Source organism: Chanos chanos, chromosome 3, assembly GCF_902362185.1.
Source record: "Chanos chanos chromosome 3, fChaCha1.1, whole genome shotgun sequence".
Classification (NCBI taxonomy): Eukaryota; Metazoa; Chordata; class Actinopteri; order Gonorynchiformes; family Chanidae; genus Chanos; species Chanos chanos.
In genome coordinates this window covers 55,271,211-55,290,134 of record NC_044497.1, presented here as the reverse complement: position 1 = coordinate 55,290,134, position 18,924 = coordinate 55,271,211, and the positions used below count along the sequence as shown (strand labels likewise).

Genomic DNA, 18,924 nt, shown 5'->3' with positions numbered 1-18,924 from the left:
GGGATGGGCAAGGACAGGGGCCCAGCACTGCTAAAACGGTGTCTGTGCATTATTCAGACAGTCATAACTCCATAGACCAGCCTGCTCACTCTCGCCCTTGGTGTATACAAGATGAGCTTTCGTATAATTCACTTACTGTAATGTATACTTGAGTTATTACTCCTCCTTTGTTGGTGACAAGAGGCTGAGACTGATGTCCTACATTAAAAAAAGGAAGCTACTTCATGTTTTACCAACCAACATGCTGTTTGCAAACACATCATCATGTAACGCGTAAAAATCCTCTGTCCCACTTTACGTCTTGATTTAGCAAAGCTATTAAAAACCCTAAGGCCTTTCGCTCAAGCAGGTGTGACTGAATATATGAAAAATGTTGTATCTCCCATTACAAAAACATAAATGGAAGTTTAAAACACAAGCGTATGAAACAACGCGACGATTTTAACTTCAATTGTCTGTTAAAACTTAACATAGAGCAGAGTAAGTGGATTTCTGGTCGTTGATAATGATGTACGTTTTATGTTAAATTTTAACCCCTTTCTATCTATAGACTTGGCTATCTCTGTGGGGGGAAGGAGATGTCGTTCTGACAAAAAAAAAATGCAACTTGTTGAGGCTCGTTTGCAATGGTTGCTGGGAAATTGTGGAATGTGTGGAATGGGAGATGCTGGTGTCTGTGTGTCGCCGTATCAAAAGAGTTCAGCTCGTTAGAGCTGTCTGCCAGAAACATTCAGTATATACAGATGCCTGTAAATGCTTAAAAAAAACTTTACTTCTGCTCAAACCTACCGAAACGTCAAAATGACTATTTGTTTTTTAATAAATAAAGGTTTTGTAACGCCATTGTCTTTAAGCGACTGCTGGAAAACGAAATGTATTAGATTTTGCATTTAATTACAGCTAGTCTGTATTACATAACCATAACTTCTTCCTGTATCTCAGGCCTGTGTTAGCTGCCTCAGTTGTGAACATATGTGACATTATTATTAAGGAAAATGTGTAATAGTTATTATGCAGGCTAATGAATAAGCATTACCTCCACGGTAGGGTTTATAAGGTTTAAAAATACCCGTTCGTTTAAGGTGAAAGCGTTATCCGTATACACAATGCGTAGACGTCTGGTGTACTATCGTATCCCCATTTGAACTTAATTGAAAATCACAATTTCGGGCAGTGCTATGTCCACTTTCGATGTTAAATTAACAGACCAAGATCTCTTGAAAAAGACACAACGGTTAAAATATTGAAATTCACAAATGTGGACTGTAAATAATTGATGGCGTGGGGCCAGTCGGCGTGAAACCCAATCATCTGTGTTTATCCTATAGCCTACCACAATAAACGTTTTAGCATTCAAATAACTGTTTACTGTGATACTAAACATCAAACCCATCTGCTGGTATTAAAAATAAAATAAAACGAGTAAACAAGCTCACTGATATGGTAGCCTTCTCTGTACCTCTTAAAATGAGAAACGGTATCAATGATTCTCTTTTTCTTTAATTAGTATTATTTTGTTCACATCTCTCTGTCAAAGTCGATCTCCCCCTACACACTGCAGCTACCCGTGTCAGGTCAGACTGAAACGGCTGCTTACACTGTCTAACAAAATGGCACAATCCTTTGATTTCGGGACAAAAACAAAACACAATAAAAAAAAAAAAGACAGGGGATAATTTTTTTTTCAAGTACAACTCTCTAAATGTGAGCTAACGACACGTTCAGGTGTGGACATTGCCGGAAGACCGCCTCTTACCTGACACTTCTTAGCTAAATGACACGTTTGAAGATGGCGGTTTCATTTACTGAGGCTTGCGTCTCGTGTAGTAAACTGGGTCAATAAGGTCTACTGCAGGAATCCTAGAGGCCTATACCGAGTGGAGCAGTCCTTTGTCCTCTGAACTCTACGTTAATATTATTTTGGCTGTATAGCACGGACTTGATCGATTACTATCATTCCTTGCATGAAAAAATAGAAGAGCTTATGGTCTGTGGTTTGCAGCAAAAACGTCAGCAAAACGCCAATGGACGTTGCTACATTTGTTTGTACAAGAAAGCATAATACCACGACATTTTGGGACATTAATATCAGGTCTCCCTCTTTCCATCTAAAGCATAGTCTACTAAAGTCCAAAGACCGGTCAGTTAATAACAGACATCAGGAGGCTTAACAAGGGTGGGCTTGTTTCATTTACTGCTGTTGTTCCTTCACGACTTTCTGAGGTATAGGCCTATTGCTTCAAGAGACTATTATTTTGAATTTCGTGTGATACGAAGTAGTGTGGCGTAGTGTGAAGGAAGAATGCGAATTTACATGCTCTAAAATTGAAATGAAATAAAATGGCTTTATCAAACAGTTAGCACATCGACCACGTCTTTGCGTCGAGCAGTTTTATAAACGTGAAGCGGCGGTTTCTTGGGGTTTACTTACATGTTCACGAGGAAGCATGGTTGTAGGCTACAAGTCAGTTCATACATATATATATATATATATATATATATATATATACATATATATTCTTAAATCTCAATATAACACAATACCTGATTTCACTGCCTTCAGCGGATACCTTACGAAGCATGAGAAAAGCCTAAAATTCGATTTTAACAACACCAGAAATAATCTCATTACAAGAATGAACATGTAAAAATATCTATTATGATCCTGTTATGATGCCTGCCTAATTAATGATTTTGAAACGCAGGAATCGTCAATTTACAAGTAAAATCGAAATATATAACGGAATGCCAAAGGATGGTTTTCTGATAGTTCAGACTTAAAGTTTCGTTAAACAAAAGGCGAAGACACGCGTTTATTTACAATTTACGTGTAATACACGAAGCAATTAAGATTATGGACAGAAAAATTTCCATCAGTAGTCATTGAACGGAGCGTGAGCCCTGGTTTGTGCTTTGACGCCATCTTGTGGACAAAATGTTACGCTCGTCCTCTTACCGCGTGGGAAAATGTTAAGCGTGGCTCTGTGTGTGTTCTATACCTTCTGTACCGTAAAGTCCTCGGTTTAGGCGGGTTTTTTTTTTTTTTTATAAACGTCTTACTGTTCTTGTCACAGAACACGTCCAGGCCCAAGCCGCCAAAACAAAGCAAAGAGATACACAAGGATGACCATATGACAACATCAGTGATCAGTTGTTTCCAAAAATAAATTATCACATTCAGAGAAGAATTTATAAAAAGACCAAGATAAATTCAAATAGGTCAGCCATTTTGTGTACAAAACTTCTGACTGTGTTTAGATGACATCAGCAACTTATCTAATTAAATAGACAAAATTGAATGATGGTAATGAGAGATCTCCTAAGCAATATTTGGTAGAACAAACATTAGACCTATTTTATTCATGTTTATATAAAACCTAAAAACAACATTTAGTGAGAGGGAAATGAAACACTTTTGTTCCAAAACACAACACAAATACAAACTGGATTACTAAATGTTTTCTGTACACTGGATAACTCAGACAAAGCAGGAAGAGACTTCATTTTATTCATACCATTTATGACCAGCACTCTCTCAAAAACTGGATGTGTTTGTTGGTCATTTACGCTGGAACACAACGATATGTATGCAGCCTTTGACCTAGTTTCTCATTCCATCTATTCTGGACATACTGGTCCAAACTGGTCAAAAATATATCAAAGGAAAACTCAAGATATCAAGTGAACTTTTTGCAGTTTTTTGAGTGAATTCAAGTTGCTTGCACATTTAAAGATACATAAACATTGCAGAAAACAAGTGCCCTAAACCTGAAACATTTTACTCTTCACATGACTAGATTCTTTGACATCATCCCTTTTTTTCTGAGTGGATTAACCTAAGACTTTATTTGTTTGTTTACCTACAAGCCTGTTTATTTACTTATCAAGAAGTTAACTCAAGGATTTATGTTTGTTGATCTTCTGTAGATGTAAGTTTGTAGTTATTGCAATATGGCAAATGCAGAGAGCTGATTCTGAGATTTTAAGTGGACAGAATCTGCGTGTATTATTTTACCTTAATATTTAAGATTTAGACATCATAGTTTATATTTTTGAAATTTCGCTGCTGTTATGCCTGAAATATTGAGTTCACTCAAATGCATAAAGTTGACTTGCTATTCTGTTTCAGATTATTTAACAATTTATGATCACGGCAGAAAAAAAAGAAAAAAACACTAAAACACAGTCCTCTCTCTGTTATTGGCACTGGAGGGAAAGAGCACATGTTTCCAAGTGCTCCCTCTGTCTACAAAATAAGACTTTACCCATGAAAATCTCTTTACTTCAATTTTTTTTGCTAAACTGGTCATTTATAAGCAGAGTAGGTAAAAAAGGAAAAAGTGAAAAATTATTTTTGGTTCAGTTCTAAAAATATATACTTGAAATGGTAAAGACAAATTAAAGGTAAAGATACTTTTCCTGTCATTTTGTCTCACAAAAAAAAAAAAAAAAAGGAAATCAGATGAACTAAAATGGTACTTCCCTTTAACACAAGCAGTTAAAACAACCACAAGACAATCGCAGCCTGGTTTCACTTTGTACACTGTAACAGTTTGCTCTGACTGAGTTCTGTTCTGAGGAGCATTGCACTGAGAAACTAAACCAACAAACAAACAAATAAATAAAAACAACAGAAATAAGAAATATGGAAAGTGAGGTTGCCTGAGGTAATGAAAGTGAGGTGATGAAGATGATTTCTATCTCTTGCTATTTCAGTGTAAGTTCAGTAGAAAAAGTCTTTGGAAACGCTGCTTCGTGACTGGCAGTTCAAAGCTGACCAGCTGTGAGACACAGTGGTTTGTAAGGCTAAGTTTTAAGGCACAATTTAAGAAATGATAAGTTGAAGTGATAAACTGCCCTAATTTAGATAATAACGACCTCATTTGATTAAGGTATCGATGAAAAATACAGTTATCAAATGGGCGTCCAAGACACAATGATGAACATGAAGACAATAACATAAACACACTATATTCACAGACTCAAAAACAAAAGAACAATCACATTTCCTCACGTCTCTGTCTGGGTTTCAGGAATAGCATTTTCACTTGTCTCCTGTGGAGAGGCAGAAATAGCATTAATCATGAATTACATTCTTGGAGCTGACTTTGAAGATGTATAGTATATTGGTTATTATGGAATGATTTTTATTTGCATATTGAAAAACATAAGCAGTTTTGCGTACTATGACGCTTTTTGAATTTAAAAACCATTTTCTGAGGGACTGACTGAAAGACTGGGTCAAACCTTGTCTTCGGTCAGTTTGTGGATGTGATTGACTTTGGAGAAATCGCCGATGATTTCCTTCGTTTGGGAAGCCACCGCTGATTCGTGGGGCATCTGCAAGATCCAAGAAACAGATCAACACACGGGCACTTAAGACGTCTGCATGTGCAGTTACAGGCACTTCGGCCAAACGCTAACAAAATTAACGACGAAGTCACAAAATAGACAACAAATTACAAAAATCAGCTAAAACATTCAAGTTTCAAGGTCATTTAGAGCCCAATATCACTGTTTACAATCTCAAAGGGCTTCACATGCCCACAAAGAACAAAACTGGACAGCATCCCCTGACTTAATCCTCAGTTCTTTTAATTAATTTCTTTCCCACCCTATAAAGCAGGGTTCAGTTCGGGTGAATGGGAATCGTGGCAGTATGGTGGTGTGTAAGGAGATCTTTTTCAGGGCTTACCAGGACAGTGGGGGCCCTGAAGAGGTAGCTGAAGGGATAGTGGAGCAGGTTGAGGCAGGATGAACCATACAGGTCAGCGTAGCGCAGTAACTGACTGGCAAAGAGAGTTTTCGCAGAACCATAGCGCAGAAGACTACCCATTTTCCCATAGCACATGTCCAGAGCGTACGTCACCGACTGTACCACACACACACACACACACACGTACACACACACACACACACACGCGCACACATACACACACATACACATACACACACACACACACACACACGCGCGCACACACATACACACACATACACACACACACACATACACACACACACACACACACACTGAACATTGAAACTGATCTTTCCATTCCAGAAACTCTATAAAGCTGAATTTCTAACTCATCTTGAACACATCAGTGTTCAAAGCTCAACATTTCAGACAATCCACAGTTATTGTTCATAAAGCATCTCTATGGTATTGAATGAGAGATGCAACATTCCTGAATGTGCCGTTAGATATTGCTAGTCTGTGTTGGTGCTTTGAACTTTGTAACGGTTTGTTGAAGCTGCTGATACCCAGGCAATAAAAAAGACACAAACATGTGTGCAACAGAGAAACTGACCTTGATCCTGCTCTGAATCATACTGATGTCTGGGCTCCCGTGACCACAGTCCAACATCCTTATGAAGAAAAGAGAAGAGTCTGATCACATGCACACAAACAAACAAACAAACAGACAAACAAACAAACACACAAACACCCCTCTTAAGTGTTTTTTAATCCTGCTCCACTAGACACACCACACTGTATGTCTTCGATCTCTCCCTGCGCTTACACACCTGATTCAACTCCTCAGGTACATATCCGGCCTCTGCTTAGCTAAATCAGGTGTGTTAGAGCATGGAGACACCTTGACATGCAGAGTCACCTAAACCAGGCACAGGACTGGCAAACGCTGCTCAACACAGGGAGTTTTGGTGCACTCTACTGCCCTCTGTTTGTAAGCTCCGGAACTGTCACATGTAAAAGCTAAGATAATCACTATGACAACTGTTGTGCAAACGGACGACGACCAAGGCATCGCACAAACTTTATTACGCTCACTTATCACTCACGTATAAAGCTCAGCGAGGAAGTTGTCTAGACCTCTGAGCTCCTCAAAGAGACCTGTGTTAAAAAACAAACAAACAAACAAACAAACAAACAAACAAAAAAACATATGACTTAACATATGACCTTAAAACCAATCTCACAGACGGTGTTGTGTGAAACAATACACACTGGACAGGTGGTTTTGCTTTCTGAGGGAAAAGCCATGGTGTCATAATACCACGCAGTAAACAGTTACTCACTGTTCCTCTCTGTCCAGACCTGCAGCTCTCTAGCCAGCTCAGGCACCACCAGGAAGGTCTTCCAGCCCTGCCTCTTCTTCGACTTGAGGATGTCTCCGAAGATGTGGTCCCCGACATAGAGGATGTCTTTCCCTCTCACATCCAGCAAGTCACAAACGATGTCAGATGAGCCTAACGGACAGACAGACAGATAGAAAAGATGAGATTGGGTAGAGGATGAGTGACTGATTCCATATTAGGGAAGATACTTCGACACTAGAACATGATATACAAACGGCCTTTAGACTGAGGGACTGTAATGAGCTGAGATGTCTGACCAATCAGTGCTTAGCAAGAAATTAATGCTTCATTGAAAGAATTGGATCTTTCAGTGAAGTCGAACTTGCACAGTAGTTCAAAGTATCTAGCCTGACATAGAATCAATAAGCATTCTAGCAAAAAAAAAAAAAAAATCTACCCAAAAAAAATTAAGGTAGTGAGTTCACAGATATCTACTTTATCCCTTAGTCACTGAAAGTAAAAATACAGGGTTTGGTGACAACCAGGAGGAATCACCCTCTCTCCCTCCCTTTCCCTCTCTTTCTCAGTCAAGTTCTTTACCTCCGGAGTAGACTGTTCCATGCTGCAGATCTCCAGTGTAGGTTCCTATGCGAAGCTTCCCTGTGTTCTAACTCGTGGAGATAAAAACAAGACCGTGAGTTAAACCACAGCTGTTTCAAAAGTTCAGATGATTTATATAAGCCTAAAGGAGCTCACCGTGTCCACCTGTCTCAGTACCGTCCCTTCTGCAAAGAACAGCGGTTTCCTGGTATCCACGACGACCAAGTCAAAGAAGCTCCGCCAAGACACCTTTGGGTTCTGAGAAGAAGAAAAAAACCTTCTTTTTTTAATAAAAAGTTCTTGGTAACAGTAACTAAGAGGTATGAGAAAAAACAATAAAGGCAAGGAATGGTTGTCAGCTCTTTCCATCCTACTACGGATCCAAATTGTTACTATAGATAGTACTGTTACTCCCACAAACTGTTACTACTATTTGTTACTACAACATTGCTAGTTGGTTGTGTCTTAATAGTGAAAGAGAGATTTGTATCTATTTTTTGCTTCATTATGGAACATCTACAGTTTTAGTTATTGGAGGACAGAATTGGCTTTACGTCTACGAATATTTCCATTCCTCTTTAAAATCCATTGTTCATTTACCATAAACCGTGGGCACCACACAAACCAGGAACACCACGCAGGGAATAAACACCACACACACCACACACACAATATCATTTCTCCTTTGACAACCCTGTGAAAAACCTGGATAGTTGTAGTCACTGACCTTTGAACCCGGGGGGAAATCTAACAGGTATTTCATGATAGCCTGATGGGGAAAGAAAACAAAACAAAAAAAAAACATGAGAAAAACGTGATTTTGACATCTTTAGATTACTCACATTACTGTTGTGAGGAAACACGTGCTGCCTTCATCATGCTCTGAGACCTAGTTTGTTTTGGGGTTTTTTTCCCACTGTTGTAACATCGTTCTGAGGCTGGGCGGAGAGCGTACCTCAGTGTAGTTGTAATCACTGTTGGTGGCAAGGAAGACTTTGGCCACCTCCTTCACGCGGTTCAGTAGCACAGGAATCCGCGGCTACAGAGGAAGAATAACGTTAGCTGCAGATGCTTTGCTACCCATGAAAATGGACAGATTGATCATGGCTTAACAGAAGTTTCCTAACCTGGGACTATTACTCTAACACATTATAACACAACATGTTCCAAAGTACATTACTTCTCAGGCACTGCTGAAACATAGACAGAATCTCGTAGGTGTCCGAAACCGTGAGGGAGCGTTTAAGTGACTTGATAAATGTGTGAGTGAATGATTCACGTGATAAAGCAGCGTAACTCACATCTTTGACAACATACTTCTCCAGGTTCTTCAGGGTCCTCTCCTTCAGGGTGCCCTGAATGTGAAAACAGTGATGAATTAAATAGCTACTGTCGACTAAGAGCACAAATTACCTTACTGATTTACCACAGAGCTCTGTTTAGGCAGGAGAATGGAGACTGTCAGCAAGCACAGGGTTAATACTGTAGCTGCTTTAGATTACACCACTGAGTTTACAGTTCTCCTCTTTACTTTGTGTGTGTGTGTGTGTGTGCGTGCATGCGTGTGTTGTGTGTGTGTGTGTGTGTGTGTGTGCGCGTGTCTGTGTGTGCGCGTGCGTGTGTGCGCGTGCGTGTGTCTGCGCGTGTGTGTGTGCGTGTCTCTGTGTGTGTGTGTGTCTGTGTGTGTGTGTGTGTGCGTGTGCGTGCGTGTGTGGAGCAGGAACTGGCTCACTGTGTCATGAAGGTGATCCATGGCGTCTCTCACGTCCTGAAACATGCTTCTGTATGACATGAACAGGTCACCGTGCTGGAAGCCCGTCGGACAGCTGGTTCCAGCGCAAGACAGCGGAAAGAGAAACCCGAGGTTTGCGACATCAATACGAGAGTATCCGTTTTCCGTGTTATGCTAAACGCACAATACCATGCAGCTCAGATGGTCCTGAGCTCCCAAACTCACCCACGCATAATCCAGAGGAGTCGTAAATGCCACAAAATCTCATTATACCTCGTTTCAATGACCCCTCTGTTCCCCCATTACTCCCTAAAACAGACTACATACTACCCACCAGAGGACGGGCTCCTCCCTTTTTCAATCTTGCTTTGTCTAAAGGTTTCTTTCTAATTAGGCTGAGGTTTTATTACAATTTGTTTTTTCTTTGCCATTGTCCCCTCTGGGTTTGCTCACCGGGGGTTCTCAGGCCTGCAGTCGTGTAAATCTGCTCCGTAACAACTTTTACTGTAGAAAGTGTTATCCATATAAAACTGAACTGAACTGAATTAGACTGAAAATGGGAAAACACATCTCACTCACTTGATGTATCTGGTGCATTTGGTGAAGAAGTCTATCAGACACGCATACAGGTATGTCTCTGAAACGGAAAAGGAAAAAAAAAAAAAAGACAAGACGGATCATAAAGCATGCTGCAGGTCACGACAGCAAAAAAAAAAAAAAAGTATTATAGTGTTGTTTTTATTTTTTCTCATGTGAATAATCTTTAAGTAGGCCTACTTTAAAACAAAGAGACAACAAATGCTAACTAAGGGGACAGTTTTAACTAAAGGCACAGTGTTAACTTAAGGGACAATGTTAACTAAAGGGACAATGTTAACTAAAGGGAGAATGTTAACTAAAGGGAGAATGTTAACTAAAGAGACAATGTTAACTAAAGAGACAATGTTAACTAAAGGGACAATGTTAACTAAAGAGAGAATGTTAACTAAAGGGACAATGTTAACTAAAGGGAGAATGTTAACTAAAGGGAGAATGTTAACTAAAGGGACAATGTTAACTAAAGGGAGAATGTTAACTAAAGGGACAATGTTAACTAAAGGGACAATGTTGGCCCGCTTTGATCTATGCGGGCTCGGCGTAAAGAAGACTGACCACTTGCTTGACGGTTCTTACCTGAGAGGTTGAAGAGCGTGTTAAGCACATAGAAGCGTTCAGTGTCGTCTCTCTGAATGAATCTATTGGGGTAGTACTGATGGATGTCCTTTCTGTAGGAAAGCACAGTTCTCCAATGACAAGCATGCACCCAGCAAATCTGCCACTGTTAAATTCACTTTAAGAGTGTGTGGACTGGTCCAGTACTGGTGTGGATGGGATGGGTAAATGGTAAAAATATAAACGGTATCAGGGGTTAAACTTAAAATAGGACGATTTGCTGTGTATGCAGCTCTACGGTTACACGGACTAGCAGATTCAATGGAAGGCAAACAACATGTACACTGTTATGATCTGTTTCTATACTGAAAAGACATAAGAGCTTATGAATTCACACACAAATCCACTTAAACAGCCTGTATGCAGCTCTGCATACACACACGTGCCTCGCAAATTCACTTTTTTGTATTTTTAAATAACGGCGAGTGTTTCTGCAGCATGGTATTTCACACACATGGGATTTTACAATTTGGGTAAAGTTTCTGTGTGTGCATTATTTAATGGACCAAACGACAAAGTCAAACACAAGTTCACGGTACAAAAATCAAGCACAACCAAAAAAAAAAAAAAAAAAAAAAAAAAAAGTCTTTCAAAGTCACATGACCCTGCGTCACAGCATGAGCTATAAAGTGATGCTGGAATTCTGCACCTGTGAGTCACTCCCTCCTTCGCTCTTCCCCTGGCCGGGTATGGAGGGGGTAACTGTTGTTTTCGGTCAGTTAATCGGACACGAGACACGTCCTGCGTCCCTCGTCGCCGCGGTACGGCCGGCGAACGAGGCGAAGCGAAAGTGCGGTAAACTAAAAGTGAAAGTGAAAGTGAGGCTCCTGTCGGGTTCAAAACCTTCTGAAGGCCTATCATTACTGCCCGTCGCCCCCTGTGTGCATTACAGACCTGGGCCACGGAAGAGTCTGAGGTATTTGAGTGACTGGGCCATGTCCCGACTCTCCTCAGTGTTCTCTCTCCTTGTGAACTTGTGGTCTCTTAATAAACAGGATACTTGACATGGTTTGGATGAAGTCATTCGTGCCATGTTTGTTCAGTATGTGCTCCAACACGCTCAGTCCCGTTAGAATTTAAGTTATTTGACGTCGAAACAGACACAGGGTCAAGGGGTTGTGTAAGAGTATTCCGACTGAGCCCCAGTCATTCAAACATGTCAAATAATAATTTGTTTGGTTTGTACTCCGCCTTGACTCTGACAAAATGATATTTAGTCGATATTGTAAGCGGCCACTTTGATACAGTAAAGAGTAGTAACAGTGGACTGACTGTAGTTCTCCAGGCCGACAGAGCCCTGCACCCTGAGCCTGGTTGTGATGGTTCCAGCATTAGCATGGCAGCTCACCAGTGGCTAAAGCCTGATTTATATGAGAATGGACAGCAGCCAGAAACCGCCAGGACTGACCATCCCCTCATTCAACCACACACAGCGTCTCTAATCCAACATTTCTCTCATCTTACAAACATAACACACACACTCCTATTCTGAGTGCTCTTGAAGAGTGAAAACAAAAACACACACACACACCACACACACACACACACAGACACACACACTGCGACGCATCTCACAATCCTCAAACGCCAGGTGTTGGTTATAAATATATTGGTAATAGTTGAGTTGTGATGATGTCATCTGCTCTGAGCCCTTTGAGGATTCAGCGATTTTTAAATAGAACACCTCGATGATTTAATATCCGCTATGTTTCCACTCATGACAGCAGACTGTTTATGTTCCATTATTCAGATATGAAAAAACTCAACAAACACACTACACAAGCAACCCCCCCCCACACACACACACACACGCAAACACCCCCACACACACACCCCCACACACAGCTATTTCTAGATGTTGTAGTTTCTTCCTCTCGTTTTTTTTTTTTTTTTTTTTCTTCCTCTCTTGTTAACCAGAGCTATCTTAAAAATTACACACACTGATTGGCTGTGGGCTTTCGCTGACTGGCACACATCTGACTGACCTATGACCTTGTGACAAGGTCATGAAGTCAAAAATGAATTTTTAATGTTTTTATCTACAAATGTCTGAAAATAGATACGCTGCTCTGTTCTGTTCTGTTCTGTTGAGGGAGTCTGTATAAAATGACTAACTGTGCCCTCAACGTCAGTGCTGGCTTCCTGTTTAGACACATACAGTACACTCTCCATGGATCTGTCCTTTGTGTTTTTGGTGAGGGGTTCAGAGGATGCACACGGACAATTTTCAAACACAGCTCAAAAGAAGACAAACAAACAAACAAACAAACAAACAAACAAACAAACAAAAGGAGACACATACATCATGTGATGGAGTGTGTTTGAATCCACCTGAACGTTTCACCCGCTTGGCCATTTCTTTTCCTAATTTTTATTTTAGTATTTGTTTACCTGTTTGTTTGTTTGTTTGTTTGTTTGCTTTCCAGTGATTCCAGAAGCCTGCGCCTCTCGTTGGGGAAGTGTCTTTTTAGCATTGATGGCTCGCGACAAACACACACTAACAGACACACGAGCCTTTGATCTACCACCCATTACCGCGCTGTGGTTCTCTCACTCACCCTCTGAGGTAGGTAAAGCCATGAGTAGACAGCAGGACATTGCCATTGGAGTCCACCTTCAAAAGGTTACCATACATGGTATCATACACCAGACCGCTGAGGAAAGAGAGAAAAGGAGGGATTTTTTTTCTTATCATTAGTGTAAAACTACATGCCATATGAATGCTTATCATCCTCTGTCTCCATGTCTAGAAGCAAAGAGCCTAAAAGTAAAACCAGAGGACACAGATAGGCAAGGTTGGCATCGGTTTCACTGCAGAGGCGCCTAAACCTCTTCATAATTAAAAGAGCTTCATTTGAGAGAATACTGTTTCCATTCCATGTCGAATGAGACAACTACAGAAGTTCACTGTGATGTCAAATGAGATTTTCGCTGGGAAAGAGAGAGAGAGAGAGAGAGGGAGAGAGAGAGAGAGAGAGAAAGAGAGAAAGAGAGAGAGAGAGCGAGAGAGAGAGTGAGAGAGAGAGAGAGAGAGAAGGCTATGATGGGTAGTAATGATGAGATCATTATAGTATGAGAGTGACTGAGAACACACTACTCAAGAAGATTATACTGACTATTACTGATAAACATTTTTATAGCCCCCCCCCCCCCCCTCCCCCACCCCACCCCCCTCGATTGCAGCTACTATCAGAAACATTGTGTTCTTCGTTGAATGAATTTGGCAGTCTGTCAGTCCTCTGTCGACCTCTCTGACCTCACTTGACCTTTAGCCCTTGTACGCCCTCTGGGAAAACTATCTTGGCAGGAAACGTTGTTTGTGTTGCCGGTATCGTGAAGCCGTTCTGCCGCGGCGGTCCCATGGATCCGGGGACGGAAGAACTGATGCAAGTTGAGAGCAGAAACTGGGTGGTGCTTTAGGTCCCCTGACCTCTGACCTCTCACTTACACAGTTATATAGGCCCAGGCAGCTAAGCATGGCTGAGGCGGAGTGGGCGGAGCCTGAAGCACACTTACCGGGTGGGGAAGGAGGGGTCATAGGAGTAACGCAGTAGCTCGTGTGGGTATCCGATAGACACCAGTCTGTCCCTAAGCAGCTCAAAGCCCAGGGCCTCGTACTCAGGAGACTTATACACTGCACACAGGAACACATAAGCATTGCTCTGAGTTAAAGGGCACAACTATACGGATAATACGAAGGGTGAATTAATGCACAACCTTACTGAGATCTCTGTTTATGAGGTAATAGGATCTGACTGATGCACTTATTGTAAGTCGCTTTGGCTAAAAGCGTCCGCTAAATACCAAATTGTAAATTGTAAATTGTACAACTATTATGGGATGACTTGCGAGCCCATATTGCTGTTTTGTTCTGGCGCTATTAAGCAGATCCGGATCTGACTTATGTGAATGACTGGTACCTTTTCTTACATGACTTCTTTACCCGGTGTCATTTTCTATTAAATTCAGTAAAACTTAGACTGTCACTCTGTGAGACATCAACCTGAATGTCTCACAGAGTTAAAATAAATAAATAAATAAATAAAAAAGTGCTATTTATCACATCAATTAAGAGAGCAAGGTCACAAGGAAAGGAAGCAGAGGAGAGTATTGGGACAGGGCCCAGTAATCCAAACACTTTAAATCCTCATTTGACTCACATCCTATATTAGATACTCACTGGCCAGCGTGTAGTCCATGTCAAAGCCATAGCACTTAATGTTCTCCAGGGTCAGACTCCGGTTGACAAACACCCTGGAGTCAGAGCAGGGGAGAGGAGAGGAGAGGGGTTAGTGTTACAATGGCACCCATCAGAGACAATGCAACAGGTGATGGAAATGAGGCAGCTCTCAGCAGACAATGAGGCTTCTAGAAGAGCTTTGGCTCATTAACAAGCGATGCATCTCTCTTACCCAAACAAACACTAATGTGCATGCGTGGCTTTGGATACTGACATCTGACTAACGTTTGTCATCTTCATTTTTCTAAGACATAGACCGACATCTCTGTTTACCCTGTCATTGTTGGGGTTTTTTTGTTTGTTTGTTTGTTTGTTTTATTTGTTTGTGTCTCCACAGTTTCACAAGTCAGATTCAAACAGTCGCTCTTACATCTTTGAGAGACTGTCCGAGCATGACCGTAATTCTCCGGAAGATTCTGAAGGCTCCTTAAACAGAGCTGACAGATCAGAGCCTTATGTCCCCCCCGGACGATTCGTTTAGACAGAGTCTCCAAAAGCAAAAACACAGAGCTCACGGGCGCTAGCTTTGCTCCTATTAAAACACGTTTCTATCAGTCGACTGCAGCAGTTCTTATCAGGACCAGCACATGTCGTCAGAGCAACTGGAGTGAGGTCACGGGCATTGCGACGATCACGTCAGTTGAGAGGATCCTCTAGCGTAAGAATGTGTTTTTCAGGGCTGTAAGTTTGGCGTGATTCCCACACGTTTGACAGTGTTTGGCTTTACTGAGTCACGTACCATGATTAAATGAATCATGCTCAGTTCCCACAAACTCCTGTACGCGCTCAAGTCAACGCAGTGTTATGTCATTAGGTCTATGAATCAAGGAATAGGCCTAATACGCCACATAAACTAAATAAAACCCTATGTGGGTTTTTTCCCACTCGTCCAAGTGTAAACCACAGATGATTCATGAACACTAACAATGCCTTTGACATCCTTTTGGTTAAAATGGTGGATGGCGCTCTTTCTCGCAGTTACATCCAAACACCAAGTGTCACGCACACACAAAATATGTTTAACACAAACTCATGTTTAACATTAACCTTTTTCCAACTACTTTCCTACATTTTCAACTGGTGAGTAATATGCCTTGAAAAAGATCGACATGAAAATTACGCATCAGGAAACTCACTGTAAATAATTAATATTGCATATTTACACATTTCAGCGATAGTTTTAGTTTTGAGGGTGTTTTTCTGTTTAAAGGTGGGGTAACAGCCCCTTAAGGTTGCCGTGGTAACCACAGAGTTAGCCTTTGTGTCAACCCAGCCATGATATTGCACCTGGACTGGACCAGGACATGTACTCTAAAGAGAACGAGAGAGAGAGAGAGAGAGAGAGAGAGAGAGACACAGAGAGAGAGAGAGAGAGAGAGGGAGAGAGAGAGAGAGAGAGAGAGAGAGAGAGACACAGTGAGTCTTACACCTGTCTACTGTGCTCAGCTTCTGTCAATATCTAGCCCATCAGATATACTGTTACAGTGAATAATTGACCAGGCGAGCTCTAGTGTCCGCAGGCCTGTGCCGTAAGTAGCATCGCAGCGCCGGGGGGGCAATCTTTTAAATGAGACTAATGATTTGTCATTAGATTAGATTATAATCTGCAACTGTCATCCACACAGTTTAAAGCGAAACTTCTTCATCTTTTTAAAATTCAGAACACTCTGCTCTAAAATAACTTGGGTTGATCTCTATGTTAAGAGGTAAACAGAATCTGAATGTCCTCATACAAATTGCCAGGCTTCACACTCTTTCCTTCAGATCAGATCTGAGGGCCAAACGGAAAGTTCTGGAAGGAGCCAAAAGAGTCACATCTCAACAGTATGACAGAGTGTGTGTTGAAGTTTCCTTAGATTTCAACCCCGGTTTGAACAATCTGTGTCTGAACAGCCAGCTTCCATTCATATCAAGTGACATTTTTTCTTTTTATTGTCATCCATCCTAACACCTTAAAAGACCGAAAAGATGACAGTAATTTAACTCCTCACGACTGCTTTTCTCAGAACCTCTCGGATACCTCAGACATCTCCTGTAAACCCAGCGGTTATTATTAGATTCGTAGTCTAAAGAAAACCGATAAGTTTTATGAGCGAAAGATAACAGATACGGAGCGAAAAACGGAAATGAGCGAATCAGTAAATATAATATGATTGCAGCGCTAACAAAGAAAGCATCCGACCTTTGCCCTTACCCAGAGCTCTCTGCCATTCAGCCTCTGGGATGCTAGCAGGCATATGCAAGGCTTTTCACTACTTAGGACCATTACACATGGATTTACTTAGGACCCCCTGCTCTAACATCACTAGCATTTTTATATATATACATATATATATAAATCCTAAGAAAGTCCTTGTTGCTGATGCAGAGTGAATTAAGCTTATTCTCTGGTTAATGTATTGGAACGTTATGAATGCTATGACAGGATAAAGTCAATGAGTAAAATGCGTTTCAATGGTTAAGATTATCAAAGTTAATCCAAAGGTTAAATTTAGTGACAGATCATCGTGGGATGCAGAGAAAACACTAGTGTCGCAAACTCGCTGTCACCCTGGTGTAACACAGATGTGTCACTGTACATTCTATAGAGTTTAATCATTTTCAAATTGGTAACCAGTTTGGGCTGCATCTTCGACACCACTGGCACATAGGACTGATCAAGTGAAGCACTCTCTCCAGTCATGACAGATTTTTACAGTCCTGGTCTCCAGCTATTTCATGTCTGTTTTAATGTCATATTTTATTGTGAGATAATCATTAGCATTCCTAAGATTTCTCTTCAAAGAAAAATAGAGATTATTCACAATAATCTAAATAAAATCATACTACAAGTAACACAGACGTTCGGTCTGGTTGCTAACTTGCAGTTCAGCACTAAGCGTCTAGTAATGATAAACCAATCAGATGAAAATACACATTATGTTACTATCGCATATGTTCCTTGTCGAAAGCATGGACGCACGAAGGGTGTGATAACAATTCTTTTGTGATTTTTAAGTTTTTTTCCCCTGCGTGTCAGTGATGTAAGTTCTACATCTGCACGAACACAGTAAAATGTCAGCACAGTCGTTTTTTCCTTTTTTTTTTTTTTTACCTGTCATGGATGTCTTTTCTCCCAGAGCTGATGTCAATCGACAGTTTTGAGCTCCTCTTCGGCGATAGCTTCTGTTCACTCTCTGCCTCTTCCATACTCCTTGTTGTATCTGTGGTCAGGCTACCCATAATGGTTACCCCCTATCGGACTGCGATGACTTTTGATTACAGCTAAGTTAGCCTAACGTACGCATTTAAAGTTGTTATGGGGGTATATCACCAAAGACCTCCCATGACTGTCTGTTTACAACAGCTCCTCCCAAAAATGCGTAAAGGGGGTACGTTGATTGCAAACATCCACCTTTAAAAGTTGCAAATCGTTCGCGCACACGACGGGGTAGAGACCTCAGTTCGAGCACGTAGATTGCGTTATCAAAAACGCACACTCGCACTGTTGCGTGCGTCAAGAACTTGGGAGAGCCTGGTTCATAGCTCCTGGCTGGACACCATTCAATGGATGAATTTGAGAGATAAATTAGAGAAAATTGTACATCCAAATTTATCTCAGACAATGATTTTTACAGTTTTTATATCAGGCTTTGTGAGTGGAAGGTAATGTACGTTTCTTCTATGACAAGAAAAGGTATATGAAAAAGCAACTATTTCTAATATCAGCTGTTTTTACCAGCGTTTGATGAATTATATAGCGTAATGTTAAATCAGGTGTAGAGGTCTAGTGTTGAGTTTTTTAATTATATTCGTTTGACTGTCTAAATATTCAAACAGCCCTCCAACATGCAAACAGTGCTCCTCAGCCGCAAGGCACAGCAAACATGATTTATGTCAAATGTTAAGTTTAATGGCGTGAAATACTTCAGTAATGTGTGTTTATGACTGGGTAACAGAGGTCAACCTGTGTTTTCAGATAGGAGAGTGTTCACAACAGCGGTCTTAGTTAACTCACCAATCTCAACAAATCCATCCAGGCAACACAATCCAAACAAGCACAGGACAACACTGACGCTGGGTTCCACTGAACCTCAAATGTTCCAATCAGTATTTCAGA

General features: G+C 41.0%; 1 protein-coding gene across 1 annotated transcript; it reads right to left on the bottom strand.

Moving 5' to 3' along the window:
- Positions 1 to 3,324: 3,324 nt before the first annotated feature.
- On the bottom strand, positions 3,325 to 18,131 carry nt5c2l1 (5'-nucleotidase, cytosolic II, like 1). The gene is made up of 18 exons (XM_030768903.1): positions 17,920 to 18,131; positions 14,766 to 14,839; positions 14,102 to 14,219; positions 13,144 to 13,239; positions 10,547 to 10,638; positions 9,953 to 10,010; positions 9,374 to 9,467; positions 8,943 to 8,996; positions 8,597 to 8,680; positions 8,369 to 8,410; positions 7,798 to 7,899; positions 7,642 to 7,708; positions 7,042 to 7,212; positions 6,805 to 6,856; positions 6,312 to 6,369; positions 5,696 to 5,872; positions 5,248 to 5,340; positions 3,325 to 5,055 (listed from the first exon to the last, which is right to left on the bottom strand). Exons 1-18 carry the CDS (start codon positions 18,045 to 18,047, stop codon positions 5,011 to 5,013), a joined length of 1,605 nt encoding a protein of 534 aa, XP_030624763.1. The 5' UTR covers positions 18,048 to 18,131; the 3' UTR covers positions 3,325 to 5,010.
- Between the last annotated feature and the right edge of the window lie 793 nt (positions 18,132 to 18,924).